This window comes from Antennarius striatus, chromosome 15, assembly GCF_040054535.1.
Source record: "Antennarius striatus isolate MH-2024 chromosome 15, ASM4005453v1, whole genome shotgun sequence".
Classification (NCBI taxonomy): domain Eukaryota; kingdom Metazoa; phylum Chordata; class Actinopteri; order Lophiiformes; family Antennariidae; genus Antennarius; species Antennarius striatus.
In genome coordinates, this window is record NC_090790.1 from 15,048,282 (window position 1) to 15,060,568 (window position 12,287).

A 12,287-nucleotide genomic window follows, 5' to 3' on the forward strand; every position below is an offset into this window, starting at 1 on the left:
AGGTGATATGTTGCTGTGATGTCACCTGAAGGTGTTTCATCATGGCTATTTTTGTAAATGTGTGGAACTAAAGCTCAACAGGCTCCCATAAACCCTAGCCATTTTCTTGAATGTTTGCTGCATAAGGAAACATGCTAATGAACTAGCATAACCTATACCTGCAATACCAGGTAGCACAGAAATGACTCTAAATATAGCTATTTATTCTGTATAGTCTGAATAGACAATGTTTAGGTAGATAACACTCAAACCCTACATGTGTAATAAAAAATAACAACCTGAATCTCTTTGCGGTGTTTAAAGAAGAAAGAAAAAAACTCCACTTTATTGTTCCCAAACGGGGTAATTATCTTTACACTCATGACCATATTGACCAAAGTCAATAACAAACTATCATTATATGAAAATCCCATCTTTGAGGTTGTCGAGGTCCAAATTTTCTCTTTGATCAGTGATGCCTTCACCAAAGTCAGACTGATTAACCAGCATGGGGTCACGACCTCCTTGGTGGAGGTTAATGTGATGGTTTTATACTTTGATTTCCTGCTTCCATCTCACAAATAAACCTGAAAACTAGTTCATTTAAATGCTGATAAACTATATTAACTCATCTCTGAGGCTCTGAGCGTTTCAGGCTGCAACAAACTCCATACATCCACCGTTAATGGCCCCATCGCCGCGGTCACTGAGCTTCACAGCAAAAGGTTAAAGCAGTAAAGAGTTGAGGAGGTCACCAATCAGGCGCTCAACCATAAAGGACCAATCAGCTGTCAGCCGTAAACGACCAATCAGCTTCATGCCTGAGAGTAAATCTAGTTGAGAACTTAATGAGCTCCAGTCGGTGTTGTCATGTGTGTGTGTGAAGTGTGTGTGTGTGAAGTGTGTGGTCGGTGTGATGGTTAATCGCTCTTCAACTGCTATGGTATTACTCCAGTGCTTTTCTGTAGTATTCTGACAGTTTTAGTTACCTTTCAGATTACCTTAAGAGTTATATAGTTTGAGAAAAACTGTCAAAAACTGTTTTCGAGTTCCTCACAGAAAGTTATGCTACAGATATGCTTATCATGTTGATCAGATGAACTTAAATTGCTGAAAATGAGCTCAATGTAAACTTCTGAAGGTCTATGGAAAATTATTTTAAACAAAAACACCATAGAAACAAAATCTGAATGGAGTAAAGCAGCTGGAATCTCAGCTGCTTTACTCCTTTATTGTTTCACTGTGTGAACCTGGACTGTTTCACTGTATAAACCTGGACTGTTTAACCTGTGTGTGTGTGGGGGGGGGGGCACACATGTGGACAGGAGGTCTTTGTACCGGTTTAGGGTGGAGTTCAGTGTTTAATGACATGAAAACTGAAAACACACACACACACACACACACACACACACCCAGCTCTATTCACAATTCATGCTCCATCAGGGGAGGGGAAACACCAGCAGCCTTTGTTTCAGCCATGTTGGTTTGTTTGTGGGATTCTTTGCTTGTCAGCCAGATTACGCAAAAACTCCAGGAGAGATTTCTGTGAAATCTGTTGAAACGATTTCTGTGAAATCAAGATGAGACGATGGGTTCACGTCTCAGGGGTTCTGTATCCTGTTTTGTGTTTTATGTTTCTGTAAACAGGCGTTTCACATTACACGGATGAATGGATAGATGGATGGATGGATGGATGGATGAAAGGATGGATGGATGGATGGATGGATGGATGGATAGATGGATGAACACGGCTCCTTCATTACAAGGTTTGGCAGGAATTTGTGGATTTGTTGTCAAAATGTGGAAAACCAACCAAATCAAACAATGTTTTTTTAAAAATAGTGCTAAACTTCCTGGATCCACATCTACACCCAGAGCTAATGGATTCCTTCCTGGTCCTCGCACCTCTTGACCAACAGACCAACCAACAAAACCAACAAAACATAATCTCCTTAGTGAAGGTAAAGGATCACACAGAACAGAACATTCCTGATATGGACCTTTAATAACCTCCATTAAGAGAACGTGAGCCTCAAAAAAGTCTGAATGAAACCCAGTGAGAGTCTGAACAGAAGCTGCTTTCTGAAGCTGTCCCCAGCCTGGCCCCTCTGGCTCCGGCGGGCCACACCAGAACACATGTTCTCGGGTCGGCACGCTCACATGTGGCATCTGTAGAAAGCTGCCTCTGTGCTGCTGCTGGTTCTGGATGAGGTAAACACTCAGAACGCCCCCCCTCACGTCTGTGGGCTCAGGGTCAGTCTGTCAGGACACACCACCTCTGTCTGCGAGTGCTGGGTTCAGTTGTGGGACAGCGGCGCTGGTCCAGTGGTTACTTCACTGACCTCAGGTGGATTTGAATGACCAGGAGTTGGATTTACACTCACTCGGATCTGCATTCCCTGGTGTTCACCATCCGTTCGCTTCCATTCACTTGGGCTCGGCTCACACCACAACATGTTCTGATTGGCTGGTTTATCTTGAGCCACACCCACTTCAAGATACTGAGCCAGAGGCGTCTGATCCACGACTAGAATATTCATCAATCATTTAAAATTTACAACATTTTAAACACCGCGGTGCACCGACATCGCGTCCGCACTGTACCCTGCCTCATGCCCCCAGTGGGCTGGGATTGGCTCCGGCAACCTAGCAGCAGAAGGATGAAAGTAAATGAATGAACATCTAAAACATACACAAGCTAATTTCCAAATAAACAGAATATTTTTTCACATATTGGTAGTTTTTTCTTTCTACTTTTTTCATCAGCATATTTCACATTTATTTAGTCACAGTTAGTGTTTCATGAGGTCATCTCTGTTTTACGTAAGATTAAGACAAAGCGAAATCCAATTTAGTACAAGAAATGTGATGAAAAAGTGATTTAATCCCAGTTTTATTTTAGTTCCTCCAAACTCAAATTTTGTTCACAGGCCTGTGTGAGAAATAAAACCCATGGATTTAGTAAAAGTGAAAAGAGACACTATTCATTTGAAACAACACTCTCAGGTACATCAGGTCATTCTATCCACCATGATCGTGTAAAATCACTACAAATCTCCACACATCGTTTGATCATCAGCGATCGTGAAGGAGCTCCTCCAGAGCTGAATGTTATATATTATTGGATTAAACGGAGGGAAAAGAACCTGTCCTGCGTGACAAAGACGTCAACATCATGTAGAGTTTGTTGTGTCATAGATAGATCCCCGCTTTGACTGAACAGTTTGGTGGCGGAAAACAAGTGAAGAGTCTTTCTTTGTGGAGATACAACTCCTCTCTCAGCCTTTATCTCGACTCACACATGTGAATCAGGAGATAAGCAAAGACCAGGCAGCATCTCCTTTAAACAGGACCATCAGCACCGATGAGACGTCTGTGGGAAACACATGATAGTGGTGAAAAGGTCAGGGGTCAACAAGGGACTCACAAGGGCTCACGACTCCGGAAAACAACTTTCAGGGGCAGATAAAGAAGATTTACAAGTTTATGTTGACTCTTTTTTTTAAAGCAGAGAATATCTGGTGATTTTTTTCACTAGGATTTGAACCCAGACTGGGTTTATTTAAACTGAATGGTCACACATGAATAAACATATATATTTGGGAGCTTCCTCCACAGGATGTCTGTGAGTATGGAGCTCCAAGTGGAGTCGCTGCTGCTGAGATGGTTTGAGCCTTTTGTTAAGTGGCCTCTGTGACTCTTCCTTGGGGGGGATTCCAGTCATGACCCGCTGGGAGGAGACCCTGGAGAGTTTGTATCTACCAACTGATTTGGAAAACCCTTGGTGCACCCCCGGATAAGCTGGAAGAGGCGATCAGGAAGAGTGAGGATTGAACCTGAGAGGGACGCTGATTTATTTGGTTGCATCCTGTAATGTATAACCTGACGGAGCTGAAGAAATGATAGTATTATTTTATTTATTAAAAAGTAAATAAAATCATAAATGTCACAGAAAAAAACAAAAGATTTTTATGTCACATTATGTGAACTGCGGCAAAACACGAAAAAAATTTAAAACCACAGCAACTTTAGAGGATTCTCCTTCCTGCACACACAGACCACACAGAACGTGAAGAGAAAAAGAAATAAACTGAAATGAGATGTTGATTTTCCCTTTCAGGGTTGTGAATTCGTCACAGTGGTGTTATTACTCAGGATTATCCAGCAGATGTCAGTGACTCCACAGTCTTCATTCGGAAAATAGGTTCTGTGGTTGTTCCTCACAGACCGGTGCCAAACCCACATGAACTGGGCTCTAGTAAGGCCTCATTTCCAAAGGGACCGGATTTAGTCTAGCACCTTTATTTACATATGGGAATGTGCTATTACAAAATAGTTTTTTGACATGTTGTTTGTAGAACAACATTTATCCTGGTGTTTAGGCTGGATATCAGTGAATAATTATGATAATAGAAGAGACTTTTTGGGATAAAACCATACAAAAGAAATATGCATTTCAACTGATTCTCATATACTATATATTTAAGTTTGCCATCTTAAAAATGTATTTACTTGTTTATGTAGCAGCTGTCTCAAAAAACTTAACACCTCAAAAGTATTTTTGTTGTTACAAAATATCCCTTTTTGTTGTTGTTTGCTGATTTTGTTGTTATTTGTTCTTTTTACTTGTTCTATTCAATTGATGTTACTTTCGTTGACATACAGTATAAACAATGTTCAGATTGTCACGCATACGAGGGATACGTAGTTGTTTTTGGTTACTTTATAAATAAAGTTTCAGAAGAAAAAAATGGCGGTCCCATCCACCAATCAGAAATTACTTTACTCCTGCCTGGTAACCAGCGACCAATGGAAATGTTTTACATGACAGCGAGTTACCGAGTTGGTTGTTGCGGCGCCGCGGTATCCGTGTGAGTAACTTAAACCCTGAAACCCACCATGAGTCTCAGCCTGAGGTAATTGAACCCCGACGGTTCATTTATTGGTTTCGAATAACTTTAATGTCGCAAAATGTTTTCTGCAGAGGCGTAGCTAACTCGTTAGCGTTAGCACGTTTGTATGTTATTAATTCTCTGTAACAGAGTTGTCGGCTAATCCGCTGCTTTTGCCATCTCATTTTATAACACTAATCAGTAGCATTTTAAGCTAGCTGGTGATAACTATCGTATCTTTTAAATCATGAACGGGATACCGTAACAGGTATGAATTACATACTATCTAGTGCTACATGCACGATCTGATGCCAATTCACGCATGCATCTCGGAAAACAGTATGTTTGTTATCATGATTGATCGAATCCCCAGAGCTGGAGTTCACTAGTGGAGTGACATCAATTGATGCAGATGCTATTTCTGCAAGTGTGAGAATAACCGGTTCTATTATTAATAGAATAATAATGAAAACTATCACATTCAACAGTCAATGAATTCAAATCACGTCGTCTTCTTGAGAGTTTGTATTTCCCACTCTGTAACGTGTCATGAACGCACCATAATTCGACTGACCTTGTGAGGAATCTAATCTTCATCCTGTCAAACCATTTAATGGAACCTCATTGGATGTTTTATTACATCCACTGCGGAAGTGATGGAAGATTTGTTTGTCGTTTTGATCTCTTTTAAGAGTCAGACAAGAATTACCCGACAGATATCAGTTAACCTTTGAGAAGGATCCTCATGCAGCAGAACCCAAATACATCTGTGACTCAATCCAGATGTGGGATCAGCGCCAGAAACTTTTTCCACTGTACTGAACCTTTCTGTCAATTAAACTTAGGAATTTTTACCCTGTATTCTGTAAAAATAAATGAGAATCCTTACTAGAAAAGGATTTGTGGTCTCCAGATAGACTAGCTGACTGGTGTTTGTGCTTTCACGCCTTTCGGCTGCTATAAGTTCATCACAACATATGGAAATATAAGCACCAAAAGTACAGCTAAAAATAACATCCTAATTGTCTCATCATTTGGCTGCTTTGTGTTTTTCCAGAACTGAACTTGCTGCAGACAAAACCAAGCGTAAGAAGAGGAGAGAGCTGAGTGAGGACCAGAAACATGAAATTAAAGAAGCTTTTGAGTTGTTTGACACTGACAAAGATAAAGAAATCGATTACCACGAACTGAAGGTGAGCGATGACTGAAGTCATTGAGGTTGCCTTACAGACAGATGTTGGGTTGGGGGAGGGGTTGTACTTTTATTTATGGTCATCTATCTAAAAGACAAAGAGTGGTTGTATTTGATGACCCGAAGTCCCCTGCAGAACCTTCAGCTAACATTAGCATGTCTGCATTTAGCCAGTGCTACATGCAGACATGCTTATTCATCCGTTTCGCAATAACTGTCAGTTTTCTTCTTTAGACCTTTATTTCAATGTTGACCAGCATGATTTTTACTTTAAGTGACTAGAAATTTGATCTTACATTGTGTTTTCCATCTGTCTAATAATTTTAAAAATGCGAACAGGTGGCGATGCGTGCACTTGGCTTTGAGGTGAAGAAAGTAGACGTTTTAAAGATTCTTAAAGATTATGACAGAGAAGGAAATGGCAAGATTACGTTTGAGGATTTCAATGAAGTTGGTACGTTTTCCTTTATTTCTCGCTGAACACAGTTTTTGTAATTGGAGTAAAGGGTGTATCAGAGCTGGCAGTGAGTAAATCCTCCTCTTTGTCGTTTTATGCCCGTAGTGACTGAACTTATCCTGGATCGAGACCCAAAAGAGGAGATCCTGAAGGCCTTCAAGTTGTTTGATGATGATGAATCGGGAAAGATCAGTCTGAGGAACCTGAGACGAGTCGCTCGAGAACTCGGGGAGAGCATCAGCGATGAGGAGCTGCGCAGTATGATCGACGAGTTCGACACCGATGGAGACGGCGAAAGTAAGTCATGGAGCTCGCGTGTTGGTCAAGGATTATTGTTGTATTCTCAAACCTTTTCAGTGGAAAGCAGTAAAAACCTAAGAAACTAAGGCTGTTTTCAGAGGGGAAAACTGATGAAGTTTCTAATTCAGCTTCATACGTGGGTGGACTGAGTCGAGTAGCACCAGCAGAAATTATCCAGAGGCCCCGGAAAGGACTGGTCGCGTTCAGCTGATGGTGACAGCTGCGTGGTTCGCACCAACTGGCCTCTAGAGGGAGACAGTTAATCATTTTCATTGAGTTGAAACCAGGTGATGCTTCATAACAAATATGATGTAAGCCTTTTACTCAGCAGCAGTGTGAAGTGGAGAGGACATGTAACACATTCTCAACTGTGTTGCTTTCTTGTAATTGTTTGCTATTTACGTGGCAGTGATGGTGTGGGTCAAAGGTCAGGAAAGATAAACACATACTGCATTGTGGGTATAGGTGGAGGAATGTGTGTCTCTGACTGTCAGAGACACACATATCTTACTGTCAGTATGGTTATCTTACTGTTATCTTACTGTTAGTCCGGTTGTGTTTCCTTCCAGTAAACCAGGAGGAGTTCCTCTCCATCATGACCAGAGACTCCTGAGGAAGAGGTCCGTGTTGCTCCGTGGTCCTGATGATAGACTTCCAGCATGAAGGTGAACTTGAGGCAGCGTTGTGAGCTTAGTCTGAAGGGTCTGATGTGGTTTGTACTTGATTCATTATGGAGAGGGATGTCATTTAGGTCACACAGCTGTTTCACACAAAAAACACAAACCAGCTGTAGTGTATTAATGGTTTAATCCTGATCTGATGTTCACCTTGTTTAAAATCTGTGTCACATTCCAAAAACAGGAGACCAGACATGATTTGTTCATCATGAAGAGTCTTTTTATTTACTTTTTTTTCCCGTTTATATTACATGACTGTTCGAATGTTCTATTTATTTTGTAAAAAATAAATCTGGTTGTCATCGAGTTTTATTTCTATGGTGTGGTTCTAAGGATGCTAATCTGGAAGCTAACTCTTATGGCAAAGGGAAGCTGGCATTTTCAGGCCCCGGATACGGTTACACACAGCTGGTGCTGAATGGCTGACAGGTTACTCCTCTGCTCTGATTGGTCCATTTACCTTGAGCTTTTTTGTCATTTGAAACCCTCTTGAGGAAACTAAACTTAATACTTCTACTACAGGTTTCTACTTTTACTCTTACCAGTATTAATAAGTACTACATGTCTTTCAGTGGATACCAGCTATCACTTATCCACTCTTGCTACTACTAGTGGAACAGGTTTCACCAACACTGACAAAGTATGCAGCGTGTGAACTTTAATATTTCTTCTATAAATACTCAGGATACTCGCCAAACTGTAATCATATTCAAATTGTCTGGGAATTTTTCTATGTATGATTTCTAGTTTACTTCCTGCAATAACAAAAAGTGAGAGGCTTCTATCAGGGACGGATTATTTATAAAGGACTAACAGAAATTGATTTTAAAAACAGCTTAGTTATAATCGCGTCTAAAGTTCCCTATCTGGAATTCAGTCAATCCCATCCAATAACCTTTGCAACGCTTGTTTTACGATTTGAAGCAAACTTACCAACCTACCAATAGATGGGCACAAACAAACCAGCAACAGCTGACAAGATAATATAAGGTGTCGTCTATTCTTTATTACCTTCATTGGTTCATTTTATTTGTCTAAGATGCTTTTAGTTATCCTGCGTTACCTCAGCTGTCCACTAGAGGGAGTTGCTTATTCATTCTTCTGAAATTCCAAACGTGTGAGACTGATCAATTATCAGTCTCACACATTTGTATAGTCTGTTGTTTTTAGAAACTCCATGACATTTACATTCGCACATGTTGGAGCAGAGAGCAGATAAATCCCAGCTGCCTCTGAAGATCGCAGCCCGCGAGTCAAGTGGAGGATTCGTTCCCAAAGGGAGACGCCAATGGTGTCACATCAACAATGATAGAAGAGAGTTTTCACTGGGGCGGCTGCTGATTGGCCACAATCTAAACAGAATGAGACTGAAACCTCTTCCAGAGATGTGTTGAACTGATGAAGACTGTTAGCCAAAAGCCTTCAGGCGTGTCTCTGTGATTGAGCTCCCCACAGACCCTCACATGTTGATTCAGATGAAGAGGCCTGTGGTTAGCGAACCCAGTTTGTTCTTGAGCGTATCACACAATGAATGACAGTGGTTTTCTCCCACGTTTCTGGAGTTTCTGGAGACAAATGAAGATGACAGGGTGACTTCAGGCGCTGTAGGAACGCTACAGGGATCGTGTTGCAGAGTGTGAAGGTCAGCAGCAGCGCCGGCGATCGAACGCTTGCGTCCGGTCATCTCGGCAGGACTTGCCCTTGCTCCGGCACATGCTCAGCTGTCGGTTCCCCGGACCCGAGCGCCAGGAATAACCCAACCCAGTTCCTCCCCAGTTACAACCTCAAAGTCGCCCCCATGTGGTTTTCACCACACACTCTACACGCAGTCTTGTGTTTTGCCGGTAATCGTCTGTGTTGATGGGACGTCTAAAAATAGACCCGTGAGGGAACGACACAGTCTGATAGCTGTTTGGTTAGCTCTAGTAGCGTTAGCTTAGCTTCCAGATTGAGGTGAGGGCAGTGAACTTCCAGTCCTTCAACAGCTCCAGTTATTAACGGACATTTGTTCATGAACACTTCAGAATTTTTGTACTGACCTTAATTTTTAATGAAAATCTGAACTACCTTGAGTTCAAATTGGATCTTCAGACTAAGAATCTCTGAAGTCTCGTTTCTGTTTGTGCAGTGGGAACCAGTGTCAGCGCTCGTGTCCAGCTGTCAGTCATTAGGAGAGTTATGCCGACCATGTGACAACACTTACCCCCCGACCCTCACTGAGACAAGACAGCACTGGGGGGGGTTGAACCCATGATGGCATGTTGGTGTTAAACGGATCGCATTCACCCTCAACCATCATCAGGATTAGATCACACAGAATCTCAGAGCAAAGGGATGGATTCTAGGTGATTCTGAGAGTTCATGCCAGCTGGGACGTGACATCAGGGTCCAGGTGGGGATGCTGACCTTTGACCCTTGTTGTATGGCTGACCTCCACCGACAAGGCCACCACAGCCAGAGCTGTGTCCGAAATGATCGGCACCTTAAGCAGCTCATCAACGTTTTCAAATTTATTTACCAACGAATAACGTGTCGATATGAAGCATCGCTCTGTCTGCCAGCCGACGTCAGTTTAATACGTGAGTGAGTTAATTAAGCATTGTTTAGTTACAGGAACCTGATTTTTATTCCATTTTTAGACTCAAGGTCTGGACATTTTAGTGGTGTTGCAGTCAAAGCAAAAGTTTTGATTAAAAGTGTTGACACTCAAATCTTTTCTAAGACATCAGGTTATTATTACATCTTAAACAATTGATTCCACTTCAGATTTCTCTGATCATTATCTGATCAAAACTGCTTGAATGATTCCGTTTTGCAGAAAGTGTCTGGTCCCATGATGTTAGATCCAGATATGGATTGTGTTTTGATTGGCTGATGTATTTCGTCCCCAAAATGGAACCATCAGATGGAACTGGCTGGTTCTGTTGGTCTTTTAGACCTAGATGGGACCACCAGGACAACTACAGGCCTCCTCAGAGTTCTTTGTGGCCCCACCAGGCCCAGACCTTCTGTAGGTCACCACCTGTGGGGTCCTACCGCACGTGTTCACACCTCACGATGCAGCAGGTCAGGCAGGTCATCCAGAGTAGCACCAGACACCAAAACGCTGTAGATGCCACAGATAATCAGAATATTTTGATTAGAAAAAAATTATATTCTTCACCTGTTTTGAGGATGAATTTAGTGAAGGTTTTGGTTTTTTTTGATGAGTGTCGACCTGCTAGTCATTTCTGTAGCTTTAACAAAACTGACTATTGCTACAATATCTCCTCAGCAGCAGTGATGAAATGTGTCTGCTGCCATAATAAAAACTTATTTTATCTGCCGCTGTTTAAGTAAATCAGAAAAGGTCATCGTATCCTGTCAGTGTCGCTCTGGTGCTCACACAATGACAGCGTCGACTGCAGAGCGCCGTGGGCTGATATCAGGTTACCGTTAAAGCCATGAGCGAGTGTAAACCAATCCACCTTCACCAGCTGCCAGGCATCGCCCACAGTCCACAGCACGTCTCAGGCATTCCCTCCCCAGGTCTGATCCGCTCCTCTGTGAAGCTTCTTCATGAAGGCAGTTTGTGTCGCGATACAGAAAACGGTTTAATGTTCTTAGAAATGGTCAGTAGCTCGTGGGTCGCTGGTAAATGGTCGCTTAGGGCAGGTCCGACGACTTGTTTTTGTAGGTAGCCAATCACCTCACCTCGTGGTACCGGATTGAACTCAAAGGTCCAAACACTAAGGTGATGTTTCTAGCCCACTAATTATTCATAGGAGTGTTTAAGCCTGAAGACTCGCGTTTCCTTTAGTGGCCAGGTGTGTTAACTCCTCCGTCTCTTTGTCCTGTCTCAACAACTGCGTTTGACCGCATATGAGCAACTAAATTTGCCCATAATACACTGCAACTTAACTTCATTAATGATTTAAACTTTGACACACAGACAGGATCTAATGTTCATGAAATGTTTGTTTTCCTCTCAGCATCTAAAGGGTCCCACGCACAGTCCAGGTTCACAGTGAAACAGTCCAGGTTCATTCAGTGAAATAGTAAAAAAAAACTTAATTCCCAGTTATTTGTACTTATTATAAATGTATTTCTACTTATACGTTTTCTTAATAGTGTATTAATATACTCTTATTTTCATTTTAAAACAAACTATGATCTTTACTAAACTTGAGCAACCATCTAAAAATCTCTTCAAATGTCTTTATTTCAATGAAAACATCTGTAAATATCCAAAAACGAGGTTTCCACATTGACCGACCTCTCGCTGCTGTACTAATTATAACTTTTGCCAGTGGCGAGCAAGGAGGAAGTGAGGTGGCGTCACAGGGAGGGGGCTGCTGTGGTGGGTCGGGTCAACAAACCGGAGACCGCGGTACGCTTCCTGTTTCCCACCTACAGTCAACGTCCTCCAGCCGTGACCGCCATCGGTCTCTGGTTTTAACAAGATCCGCCAGTCTGGGGGGGTCAGTTTTGTCATGAATTAAAGGACCTCCAGAAACGAGTCTGAATCCTCCAGATTTCAGTTTAATCTGTTTACTGACAACAATATGAAGAACAAACAGTTGCTCGTTGGCTTTCCTCCTCGCTACCTCTTCCTCACCCCCCACCCCCACCTTCCATCCTCAGGTGTAAATGGAGCAGAACAGGAGTTTAAACACCTCAGTGGGGGCAGACAGGAGGGTGTAAACGAACACAGCCTTTCTTTTTCAGACGGAGGGAACGGTTGGATGCAAACCGATTAAAACATGTGAATTCAACACACCGGAACGTTTTACACATTCCTTTCAAGCCTG

At 42.2% G+C, this 12,287-nt stretch overlaps 1 protein-coding gene across 1 annotated transcript; it reads left to right on the plus strand.

The window, feature by feature from the left end:
- Positions 1–4,769: 4,769 nt before the first annotated feature.
- Positions 4,770–7,755, plus strand: cetn3 (centrin 3). Its single transcript, XM_068335084.1, has 5 exons — positions 4,770–4,895; positions 5,929–6,064; positions 6,403–6,517; positions 6,626–6,817; positions 7,390–7,755. The coding sequence occupies exons 1-5, from the start codon at positions 4,879–4,881 to the stop codon at positions 7,431–7,433; spliced, it is 504 nt and encodes a 167-aa protein (XP_068191185.1). The 5' UTR covers positions 4,770–4,878; the 3' UTR covers positions 7,434–7,755.
- The last annotated feature ends 4,532 nt before the right edge of the window (positions 7,756–12,287 follow it).

Bases quoted from the DNA above. Each gene is read 5' to 3' on its own strand.
- cetn3 (XM_068335084.1), top strand. The intron at 6,518-6,625 runs GTACGTTTTCCT...TTATGCCCGTAG, and splicing joins TGAGGATTTCAATGAAGTTG to TGACTGAACTTATCCTGGAT. The intron at 6,818-7,389 runs GTAAGTCATGGA...GTTTCCTTCCAG, and splicing joins CACCGATGGAGACGGCGAAA to TAAACCAGGAGGAGTTCCTC.